The following is a 12,170-nucleotide window of genomic DNA, read 5'->3' as shown; positions in this document are numbered from 1 at the left end:
TTCCCTTTGTCGCCCTCTGTCGTGCTGGAGTGGCACTACGACACGGTTGCATACGTAATATTTTCTACAGCAGTTTTGTACACGGGTTCAAATTATTCCTTCCACCTCACCGTATAAAATATACGATTTAAATCGGTGGTTTCGGGAGAAAGTGAGTAGCCGTTGAGGTTAGTTTTCTGGTTTGCGTTATTATTTAGCTATGTTGCCGTCAATACAAGCCCCGCCTCTTCTTCGTTAAGACCGGCGCTGATTCGCCGTTATGGTGTGACTCAATGTGTCGTCATTTCCTACCTTTTAGGTAAGGTTGTAGTGTCGGAGCGGGGTGTCCCCTCTATGTCCATGTGACGGTCGTGGGTTAGCTAACATTTAGCAAGAAAGTCTCTGTAGTCCTTCGTAGCGCCGGCTTGAGAAAATCCCGGATTCGACCCTCAGTGAAGGCTACACTGTCGTAGTTTTTGCGTTGTGTTTTTGGGCTATTAGCTCTCCAGAGTCCTAAACATATATATCCAAATGACATAGCCACGACTCGGGTAAGAGTCCCCAAAATAAGATGTGTGCTGTGCAAAAGAATGTGTGCTGATTTACTCTGTTGTTGGTTGGTCTGTTGTGTAAGGTTATAACCAAAGTAGGAGTTTTAAACAGGATTTATTATGAATAGCTTGAGATTTAGTTTTACTATTCAGACAGGTTTTCAAAAGGAAACGACAGTGAAAACGCTGTGCATTTCATTACCAACATCATGTTTGTTTTCAAGGTTAATGTGCAAGTGTAGCAGGTGATCATCACGGTTAACTTATGGCTGGGTTGTTGTATGTCTATGCATCTCTGTCATTAACTGTCTTTGCACAGGTAAGTGTCCGCTGGAAAACAAAGCTTCAAAACAAAATGACTGAACAGGAAGGAGAGGGATGGGGAGGCGCCAGTATCCTTTAGAATAGACAGGCAAATGTTTTAAATAGCAATATTTTCAGCTAATTACTGATGCGTTATCATATTTTTTATAATGTCTGACGCTATATTACCAACATGATAATTCTTTATATCATCGTTCCATGTGGTAAACAGTACTCCTCTTGTTTGTGACTTTCCAGTACTTAAGGAGTGGCACAGTAAGACCTTAACTCAAAATGCACCCTGACCTTTCACCTCACCTCCACACGGATGAGTGTAATGAACTAATAACACTTCTACGTCAATGCCACAAGGAGGTACAGTATGATATTTTGAAAGTGCCGAGTGCTCAGTACATGGCAGGGTTTGTTTGGAAAAACGTTGATTGCATGTGAATGACACTAACTATGAGATGTTCTCCTCTAAAGACAGCAAATTAAAACCCTACATTGATTTATTTCGTGTTACCCACAGCACAATGTCATGAGGTTCTTTGGCACGTGTAATGACGCGGACCGGGCTATGCGGCAATGCCTGAAGAAAGAGGTGAGGATTGTCAATATTCTGCTCTTATTTTAGTTTTTTGTTAAAATGTTACATTATTAAACCTATCAATACTGGATAAAATTGGCCAAAATAACTTTACCAAACAGTTTTCAATTAAAAATTACAACATAGTCATGATGCCCTGTCAGTTGAAGTTTTCAGCCCCACTGCACTATCAGCCCCATCCCGATTGGTGGTGTAGGAACAGAGGGTGTGCTCCAAAACCTGACTGGCACTGTCCTGGTTTGTGTCAGGTGGGCTTGGTTTCCCCACTCCATATAACTGTGGCACACGAAACGGCACATGACGCTTGTGCTTGTCTGACTCGAAGGCTAGTTGCAGCAAATGAAAAAAGTGCCACGAGTACCAAAAGCATGGCGAACCATGGAGACTTTTAAAATACATAGCCATTATATGGCTATGTCCTCCGCAGAGCGACAGGCATGGGCACAAGTCCATGAATACTGGGATGGCGTCCAGCGCATTACCTGTGCCCCCGTCCATAAGGTTAGTGGTTGTGTCAGGAAGGGCATCTGATGTAAAATTTTGCCAAATCATGCAGATTGACAAGACCATACCGGATCAATTGACACTTCATATGGGATTGGCTGAGGCCGGGGTTAACAATGGCCACCATTGGTGCTGTGCCGTCACGGTGTCGATGGAAACTGTAAAACCCACTGTGGTGACCCCTGAGAAACGGAACAAGCTGAAAGAAGAAAAGAAGAGAGATCCTTCATATGGTTTGGCATGGAGTAATCCAAATGTGAATGTTATTGTATTGAGACAACATCCTCAACAAAGAGCATTACATCTTTACCACACTATCGGCTATTGTTTGATCATCAACTGATAGGAATTCAACGTTATACTTGATCCTAGCGCGGCCATGTCACTACACAATATGCAGCATGCCAACGAGGCTTAAGCAGTGTTCCCCAACCACCAGGCCACGGACCGGCACCAGGCCGCAAAACATTTGCTACTGGGCCGCGAGGAAATGATATGAATTGGCAAAAAAAAAAAAAAAACCTGACCAATACACACAACATAGGCTATTTGTGCAATAATTACACTGAACTTTGCACAGTCTGTGCTGCATTTCTTCACCCTTCCCTGTCACACCATAACAGGATGAGGATACTGATGTTGAACTTGAGTAATGCAAGGCACGTGAGATCATCAATCGGTCATCACCCACATACCTGCTCGATGTGTGTGTTGCCATGAGCTAGCTATCATGAGTAAAAAACAAACGTCACTTGAATTTCTTTGGAAGAGGCGGGGGAAATAAAAGGTCTAATGATGATAATGCAGAGACAGCAGGAGACTGAAAAAAAAACTTCCTTCAAAAGAAAATACGATGAGTTGCTCCTAAAATATGGCTTTATTGTGACCGATGACTTGCACGTCACGACCCTCTTGTTGCAGGGATACAAGCCCAGGGCTCCCACTGATTCAGTGAATTGGTGAGTTGCAATGTTTTTAATATGGCCATGTGAGGAAAATATGCGCTGTGCGTTTAATATCCAAACATTAAATTTTATGATGCTGTTGACTTATAAACCTAACCTTTATTCCGATCGTGAGTAACACCCTCCCCCACCGGCTAGTCTGAAAGAATTTTGTCAATATTAAACCAGTCTGCTGTGCAAAAAAGGGTTGGGGCCCCAGAAATAGAGCACAACCAGAGATCTCAAGGAGGTTTAATGTCAGTGAGCAGAAACTTTTGAAAAGTAACACTGTCAAGAGTCGAGTGCCTCGCCACATCGCCAGTTTTACTTCTTCCCACCTTGCTCTTGAAACCCCAAATCAGCATTTTTCAGAAGTATTTACTAGACTCTAAGTATGTACAAGCTGAAACCATATATTACATTACTATTTAAAGGCATGGTAGGATTGAAGCAGGTTATTTGTATCACAACCGCAAAGACCCTCACCTCAATGTTACACGCTCTCGTTCTCTTTTCTTTTCTTTTTCTTGAGCCAATGCTGTACTTGTTTCCTACAGAGGTTGGCGAAACGGGAGCGCAGCAGGCAGCATGCCAAAGAGATGGAAAGGAAGCTGAAGGAAGGGCCAAAGGATGAGTTCTGAAGGAGATTTGACTGCATTCTCGCTTCAGACGAGGGAGAGTTGGGGAACCAGAATATTGAGACTGACACCAAGATCATTATAAAACAGCCTATCCTGTTGCTGCAGCATCTTCACATAACCGGGGTCATAGCCCGTCCTAGTGTTTCTCTGTCCTAGTGTTCCTCTGTGTATTCACTGGAGTTACCGAGAAGGCGGGCTTTGTTGGCTAGTTTAGCTGATTCAGCTGTGGCGATGTCCACTACCAATACATTTTGTCTGCAGATTTTATGATGACTACCAGTACATAAACTCTGTGCACCAAGTGGGTATAGAGTGTAGTATAGACCTCACAACCTACACCTTACAGTCTGTATTAAAACTACTATTTATTGACATGTTATAGTATGTAATATCCATTTTGTGGGGCATTTCTTGGGGTGGAGTTTTAAGACGCAAGATAAAAGTTTTGTGTCCTGACTTGTACTGACTTATACAAAGCTGCCATACACTTTTTTTTTTTTGTGAAAATGTTTTAAATCAGGGTTTATTTGAATAAGGAATCATATTGATTCAAGAAGTTTGACTCCTTTCGAATATGGTGTTGCTTATAAACCCCATTAAGAATCCAAACTGGCTCTCGTGCAGCGTCATTTTCATTACATTGCGTAAGAATGCAGGACTTGTTGACACTGTCCATCTAACATGGCATAAAAACGAATTGTGTTACTACTCGTGTCAGCATGGAGTCCATTTGGCCAGGAACACTCATTGTATTGTCTTATTCTTTTCAGTGTAGCACGTGACTGAACCTGTGACCCTAATGGTGCTCAGTTGTAGTTGGTCTGTCATCAATGCCACTGTAGTCTAGCAAATTCAGTACAGTACACAACACAGAGACTTAAATACGCTCAGTTCAATTATGTTAAGTTGACAACGTCAACATCACATATAAATAGTGTATCTCAGCCAGTAGTATTGAGAGCATAAAAGTAGGTCGCTTCAGTTCTATTTAACTTGGGGATTATAAATAAATAACTTGTTCCTGTTTGGCCACCACGCTACATGTTGACCTCAGAAAGGAAGGCCGCTATAGCAAAGGATGGTTCTAAATGATTACAGCAGTCATCTTCCCCTGTTCAACTTTTATGGGAGGGTAAAATGTTTAAATCGGGTTAGAATGAGGAACGGTACAAAGTGGTGGGCGGTGCTGTAAGAGTCTGGAATGTTCTGTGTGCACAGTTCTGTCTTTACAATACCACGGGGACAAAAAAACAAAACCAAACAAAACGTCATTGTGAGGTAAGACACAGTTCTTTATTTAAAGCAGTTCACCCACCTGCATCACAATGTATGGACTGATCTTTCACTGACAAAAGATATACAACTTCTAAGGCACCCCGAGGTGTGGTTTAGAGTAGAAACCGAATATTTTACTGTGTACATGACTATGAAGGGATGTGATGCATCGCTGTGATGGTAGAAGATAAAAGCAAACACAAAACGGAGTAAAAACCATGTCAGTCATACGTATAATGGTAAATCTCAACACACGAGTCAGCCTTTCAATTATAACTACTTTAAAATCCCAATTGTAAAACACAACTGAAACACGTAAGATTATTTGAAGCCACAGGTTGATGCGAGGTCGAATAAGTTAGACTCAGAAAAAAGTTGCATTGAAGAATCAATTATTATAAATTAAGAAAATGAGATCAATATCCAGCTAGGTCACTGATCAACATGACATGCCAGCCGCAAATGGTCATGGTGGATTGGTCCCGACAGGCGCCCACAGCGACCCCAGGACAATGTATTCCATCCTGCACTGACAGGACTCCATGCCGGTGTCCCTCAGGCAGGGAACCGAGTATCCTTCACTTTTCCATCTAGTCTGACTGACCTGAGCCATGGCAGTAAAAACACTGCGGTACAACAATTTCATTTATCAAATAACACAGCTACTGGGTTGAAGCATTTTTCTTGATCAATTTGATCAAGGTACTCATTCACCTGTAATGATTAATGTGATATTGCCACTCATGACCACAGTTTTGTTCACTGCGATAAAAAAAGCCTTCAGAGGGATAAATGAACAATTATGCTTCTATTGTCCATATTATACAGACCAAAGATGATATAAATGGCTATTATGAAATAAGGGGGTCCGAGGAGTATGGAGCATACAGCCTTAAAATAGAACAAATCACAGGTTAAATATATAAGCTATGTATTCAGACGGGGGACAAATGAACGGAAAAACCAATATAAAGTGTCTCAGTAAGCTGTCGGTCCACCACGAGCCTCCAGAACAGATGCTCCTTGTCATGGATTCTACAAGTCTCTGAACTCTACTGGAGGGATGGACACCATTCTTCCAAAAGATATTCCCTCAACTGGTGTTTTGATGATGCTGGAGTCTAACACCTCGGTCCAAAACCTCCCACAGGTGTTCAACTGGGTTGAGATCTGGTGACTGTGAAGGCCATAGCATGTGATTTACATCATTTTCATCCTCATCAAACCATTTGGTGATCCCTCTTGCCCTGTGGATGGGGGCATTGTCATCCTGGAAGAGACCACTCCCGTCAGGATAGAGATGTCTCATCATAGGATAAAGGTGACCACTCTTTCTAGACCGATGTCAATGGTTTTTGCACCACCGAACTCTCAAATGTGCATTTATCTTCATAATGAGGGGTTTATGCACCGCATCCATCCAACCATCATCCAAACCGCTTATCCTGCTCTCTGGGTTGTGGGGGTGCTGGAGCCTATCCCAGCAGTCATTGGGCGGCAGGCGGGGAGACAACCTGGACAGGCCGCCAGGCCATCACAGGGCCCACACACACACACACACACAGGGACAATTTAGTACGACCGATTCACCTGACCTACATGTCTGGACTGTGGGGGGAAACCGGAGCACACCCACCCAGATACGGGGAGAACATGCAAACTTCACACAGAGGACGACCCCCAAGGTTGGACTACCCCGGGGCTCGAACCTGGCACCTTCTTGCTGTGAGGCGACCGTGTTAGCCACTGCGCCCTTGATGCACTGCAACCCTACTAAAATATCCCTGTGTAGTTGTTGACGGACTGTTCTTGCTGGCCGTCTGATCACGTCCAGCATTAACATTCTCAAGTCACCTGAGGAAGTCCCCCCCCTTTACATATCGCACTAATGCACGGCCATCATAGTCAGCGAACGTGCACGTTCGACCGTAATTTCCAACCCCATATACTGACGTCTTTCCCATAGATCTAAATGCATATGCCACTTGAGTCACTGTTCCTATTGAAACACGAGCCTGTTGAGCAGTCGCCGTGACTGGAGTTCCTGCCGTCCACGCTCCAATAATGAACCCTCTTTCAAAGTCCCTTTGATCTTTTCTTCTTGCCATCTTCATCCCCAATTAACATCCCGTCATGCCACAGAGCATGATGGCCCCTTAATTGCTTCATTGTATCATGCACTACCAGGGGCGTAGCACAACATTCTGGGCCCTATACATAAGCAGTCTCTGTGGGCTTTTGTCTCTCACGCATCACTTTCTTGAGTTCTAGCATACTGCATATTATTTACAATCACAGTACTGTGGTGACCCACATCTATATAACTAGAGACATTCACCTAAGAGAGAATGCACTTCCGCTTCCGGTCCAGAGAGTTCAGTGTCGTTGTCGAATATATGACATGTAAAGTTGGAGCTAGTAAACTACCTCGACTACGTCTACTCTCACGTCTCCTGTCTCGTTGTTTTCTAACTCCACATTGGTGACCCCGACGTGATCGAACAACTAATACGAGTATGTTTGACAACGACGACGCCGGTGCTAACAACATGGCTATTGCTAACGCTAGCATTTACACCGCTACTGTGAAGCTACCCGACTTTTGGCAGCATAATCCACGGCCGTGGTTTCAACATGTGGAAGCCCAGTTCCAGCTGAGAGGGATAACGCAGGATGCAACGCAGTACTTCCACGTAGTGGCGGCGTTAGACGCATCGACAACGGCGCGAGCAATGACACTGTTGGAAGCTCCGCCAGCTGCTGGCAAGTACGACGCTATAAAGACATTCCTCCTGAAACTATTTGAACTGTCGGAGCTGGAGAAGGCAGACCGTTTACTGTCCCCGAATGGCCTCGGCGACGGCAAACCGTCTGATTTAATGGAAAAAATGCTGTCTGTGCTGGGATCGGCTGATCCGGCCTTTCTTTTCACACACATTTTTCTGAGGCAGCTCCCCGCACCTGTACGCACAGCACTGGCCAGTTCTCCTCTCGCCGCCTCCAAGGACTACCGTTCTCTGGCTGCTGAAGCAGACAGGGTTTTCCTGGCCAACCGGCAACAGTTTGTGCATGCCCTGCTACCCCACCAGACCGCCCCACCACCACCTGTGTACGACTATATGGACACCGCGGCTGCGGTGACAGCCCGCCGCCAACCTGACGACGGGCTCTGTTATTACCATGCCAGGTTTGGGGCAAAAGCAAAACGGTGTCGCAAACCCTGCAGTTACAGGGTTCAGGGAAACGCCAAGGCCGGCGCTCGTTAACGGCTATGGGCGCCGGCCGTGACTGCAAGCTGTTGTTCATCAGAGACTCCTTGTCGGGCCGGCGGCTGCTGGTTGACTCTGGCGCTCAACGCAGCATACTACCAGCACAAGCTGTGGACACGATGACCGACAGTCACGGCCCCCAGATGGACGCCGCCAACGGCACGTCCATTCGGACGTACGGTATCAGACATGTGGACGTGTGTTTTGGCGGCCGACGTTTCGGCTGGGACTTTGTGATGGCTGCTGTATCCACCCCGCTCCTAGGTGCGGATTTCCTCTGTGCTTTCAACCTGCTGGTGGATGTTAAAAACTGTCGCGTGATTGATGCCGTCTCTTTTGCGTCATACCCCTGCACGCTTGGGGGCGCTGGAGCGCTGTGCCTCGCTAACACACTCTCCACCGGGGATCCATACCAACGCCTGCTCGCAAATTTCCCCGAGCTGACCAAACCCACCTTCTCCTCGGCGGTGGCCAAGCACGGCGTGGAACATCATATCACCACAGTGGGGCCCCCAGTTTACGCCCGGGCCCGACGCCTCGACTCGGCCAAGCTCGCAATAGCCAGGGAGGAGTTTTCGACTATGCAGCGCCTCGGCATTGTCCGCCGTTCTGACAGCCCGTGGGCTTCCCCTCTTCACATGGTTACTAAGGCCAACGGGGGTTGGCGCCCGTGCGGGGACTACCGTCGCCTAAACAATGCCACGACCCCCGACCGGTACCCCATACCGCACATACAAGATTTCTCTACCCACCTGGCGGGCGCTGCCATCTATTCCAAAATCGACTTAGTGCGGGGGTATCACCAAGTGCCGGTCCACCCACTGGATGTCCCAAAAACGGCTGTCATCACACCCTTTGGGCTCTTTGAGTTTTTACGTATGCCTTTCGGCCTTAAAGGGGCGGCGCAGACGTTTCAGCGCCTTATGGATTCTCTGCTCCGCGACATGCCATTTTTGTTTGTGTACTTAGACGACATCCTCGTGGCCAGCGCGTCGGCGGAGGAACACATGACGCACCTCAGACAGCTGTTTGACAGGCTCAGCGAACACGGCCTCATCATCAACCCAGCTAAGTGTCAGTTCGGGGAGTCGTCCATCACCTTCCTCGGGCACCACATCACTCCACAGGGGGCCGTTCCCCTCCCTGCCAGGGTTGAGGCTGTCACCATGTTCCCCCGCCCCCGCACTGTACAGTCGCTGCAGGAATTCCTGGGCATGGTGAACTTTTATAACCGTTTCCTGCCCCGTGCCGCCCACATCATGCGTCCCCTGTATGAGGCCCTGCGGGGTAAGAAGTCTAAGGACGAGCTGGACTGGTCTTCGGGGATGGACGAGGCTTTTGTGGCCGCCAAGACCGCGCTGGCCAACGCTGCGCTGCTAGCTCACCCGTCGCCTGCCGCCCCCATAGCCCTTACAACGGATGCCTCCGACTACGCCGTGGGGGCCGTGTGTGAGCAGTGGGTGGGGGGGGGGCTGGCAGCCGTTGGCGTTCTTCAGTAAACAACTCCGTGAGAGCGAGCGCAAATACAGCACCTTTGATAGGGAACTACTGGGTCTCTTCCTCGCAACCAGACACTTTAGGTTCCTATTGGAGGGCCGACAGTTCACCGCTTTCGTGGACCACAAACCGCTGACGTTCTGTATGGCCAAAACCTCAGAACCGTGGTCTGGGCGTCAGCAGCGTCATCTCGCGGCGGTTTCCGAGTTTACCACGGACATACAACACGTGTCGGGCAAGGATAACTCCGTCGCCGACTGCCTTTCACGGGCGGTTGTTAACGCCGTTCACTTGGGACTCGACTACGCCGCTATGGCAGCGGACCAAGCCAAGGACGCGACCGTTCAAGACTACCGGTCGACCCCTACGGCGCTACGGCTGGAGGACGTGACGTTCGACGCGGCCAACACCACCCTCCTCTGTGACATCTCCACCGGTCAACCGCGCCCCCTGGTGCCTACTTCCTGGCGGCGCCGAGTTTTCGACACCGTCCACGGCCTTTCCCACCCGGGAGTGAAGGCCTCGACCAAATTGGTGAGCGTCAAGTTTGTTTGGCCTGGGCTCCGTAAGGATGTTAGAGCCTGGGCCGGCTCTTGTGTGGCGTGCCAACGCGCCAAGGTGCACCGCCATACCAAGGCCCCTTTGGCGCCGTTTGTGGTTCCAGAGAGGCGGTTTGACCACGTCAATGTTGACCTGGTGGGTCCCCTGCCCCCCTCCCGTGGTTATACGTTCCTCCTCACTATTGTGGACAGGGCCACCAGGTGGCCAGAGGCTATTCCCTTGTCCTCCACGACGGCAGCAGAGGTAGCACGGGCGTTCATCGGCTGCTGGGTGGCCCGTTTCGGCACACCGGGTGACATCACGAGCGACCGGGGCTCCCAGTTTACCTCGGAGCTCTGGACGGCGGTCGCTGAGCACCTGGGGATGAAGATCCACCGCACTACGGCGTACAACCCGCAGAGCAACGGACTTTGTGAGCGGTTCCATCGGGACATGAAAGCCGCTCTGCGGGCAAGCCTCACTGGCTGCGACTGGATGGACCGGCTCCCATGGGTCATGCTCGGCCTGCGTTCGGCCCCGAAGGAAGACCTCCAGACCTCCTCCGCTGAGCTGGTGTATGGCCAGCCCCTGCGAGTTCCGGGGGAGTTTCTTCCGGATGCTACGACTCCCTGGTCGGCCGCCTCTCACCTCAGTGCGTCCCGGAGCGCTGCCGGTGCCTTCGCTCCCGTTCCGATGTCTCAACACTGCCTCCCCCGGTCCTACGTCCCCAAGGATCTGCCATCGGCGAGGTACGTCTTCATTAGGCACGACAGCCATCGATCCCCGCTGCAGCCCCCATACGACGGGCCCTTCCGCGTCCTGGAGGTGGGGGATAAGAACTTTGTGGTGGACATGGGGGGCAGGCCGGAGCGGGTCGCTATAGACCGTCTCAAGCCTGCTCACTTGGACATTGGGGAGCCAATGCAATTGGCCCTACCCCCGCGGCGGGGACGCCCTCCTAGGTCGGCCCCGGCACCTGCCTCTGTTCCTGCTTCGGCCCCGCCTATGGCCCGGGTTTCGGCCCCATCTGTTTCCCCTCCTGTGAAGCGCAGCCGTTATGGCCGCAGGGTCCACCCCCCGACTCGTCACTTGTTTTCCCCGTGACTTTGCACTATGTCATTGACTGTTCTGTTGTAGAGTCTATTTTTATGTTCATGAGTTGCGCTTTTGCTGTTTTGCATTGTTTTGTGTAGGTGAATTCTGGGGGGGCCTGTGTGGTGACCCACATCTATATAACTAGAGACATTCACCTAAGAGAGAATACACTTCCGCTTCCGGTCCAGAGAGTTCAGTGTCGTTGTCGAATATATGACATGTAAAGTTGGAGCTAGTAAACTACCTGGACTACGTCTACTCTCACGTCTCCTGTCTCGTTGTTTTCTAACTCCACAGTACATTCATCTATTTTAACCTAACTTAACCTAACTGTCTTGCAGTGACTGAAAAAATTAGTTAGGACACTAATTAGTTAGAAATTAAATGGGCAAACCAAAACAATCTCCAAGGTCCACCCCGCTCCCTTCTGGACCCTGGTAGGCCCCCCCCCCACCCACTACAACGCCGCTGTGCACTACGTCTGTATGGGCGCACCTGCGTTTGTTGTTTCTCCACTCATTTTTTTTCAGGTTTTTCCTTCGTCACCCACCTGTAGCTGTCCCCTATAAAAATCATCTAGTCCGGCTTGGTCGGGCGTCCCCTACAGACACAACTGGCCGTTTTCTGCGGGTGGGAAACCGGATGTGGTTATGTGTTCTGGTCGCTGCACTAGCGCCTCCTCTGGTCGGTCGAGGTGCCTGTTGGGGGGGGGGGGGGGCTGGGGGAGGGAATAGCGTGATCCTCCCACGTGCTACGTCCCCCTGGCGAAACTCCTCACTGTCAGGTGAAAAGAAGCGGCTGGCGACTCCACATGTATCGGAGGAGGCACGTGGTAGTCTGCAGCCCTCCCCGGATCGGCAGAGGGGGTGGAGCAGCGACCGGGGCGGCTTGGAAGAGTGGGGGTAATTGGCCAAGTACAATTGGGGAGAAAAAGGGGGGACCCCCCCCGCCCCAAAAAATAT

General features: G+C 49.5%; 1 protein-coding gene across 2 annotated transcripts; it reads left to right on the top strand.

The window, feature by feature from the left end:
• The first annotated feature begins 309 nt into the window (after window positions 1-309).
• On the top strand, window positions 310-4,121 carry cmc2 (C-x(9)-C motif containing 2). 2 transcript variants are annotated; one of them, XM_056279108.1, is made up of 5 exons: window positions 310-530; window positions 1,092-1,208; window positions 1,366-1,437; window positions 2,869-2,906; window positions 3,449-4,121. In XM_056279108.1, coding segments are annotated over exons 2-5 (192 nt in total). In that variant the 5' UTR covers window positions 310-530; window positions 1,092-1,127; the 3' UTR covers window positions 3,450-4,121. The 2 variants fall into 2 exon arrangements, with proteins under 2 accessions (XP_056135083.1, XP_056135082.1); XM_056279107.1 differs by lacking the exon at window positions 2,869-2,906.
• The last annotated feature ends 8,049 nt before the right edge of the window (window positions 4,122-12,170 follow it).

Source organism: Lampris incognitus, chromosome 4, assembly GCF_029633865.1.
Source record: "Lampris incognitus isolate fLamInc1 chromosome 4, fLamInc1.hap2, whole genome shotgun sequence".
Classification (NCBI taxonomy): Eukaryota; Metazoa; Chordata; class Actinopteri; order Lampriformes; family Lampridae; genus Lampris; species Lampris incognitus.
This window is presented reverse-complemented; position numbering and strand designations above follow the sequence as displayed.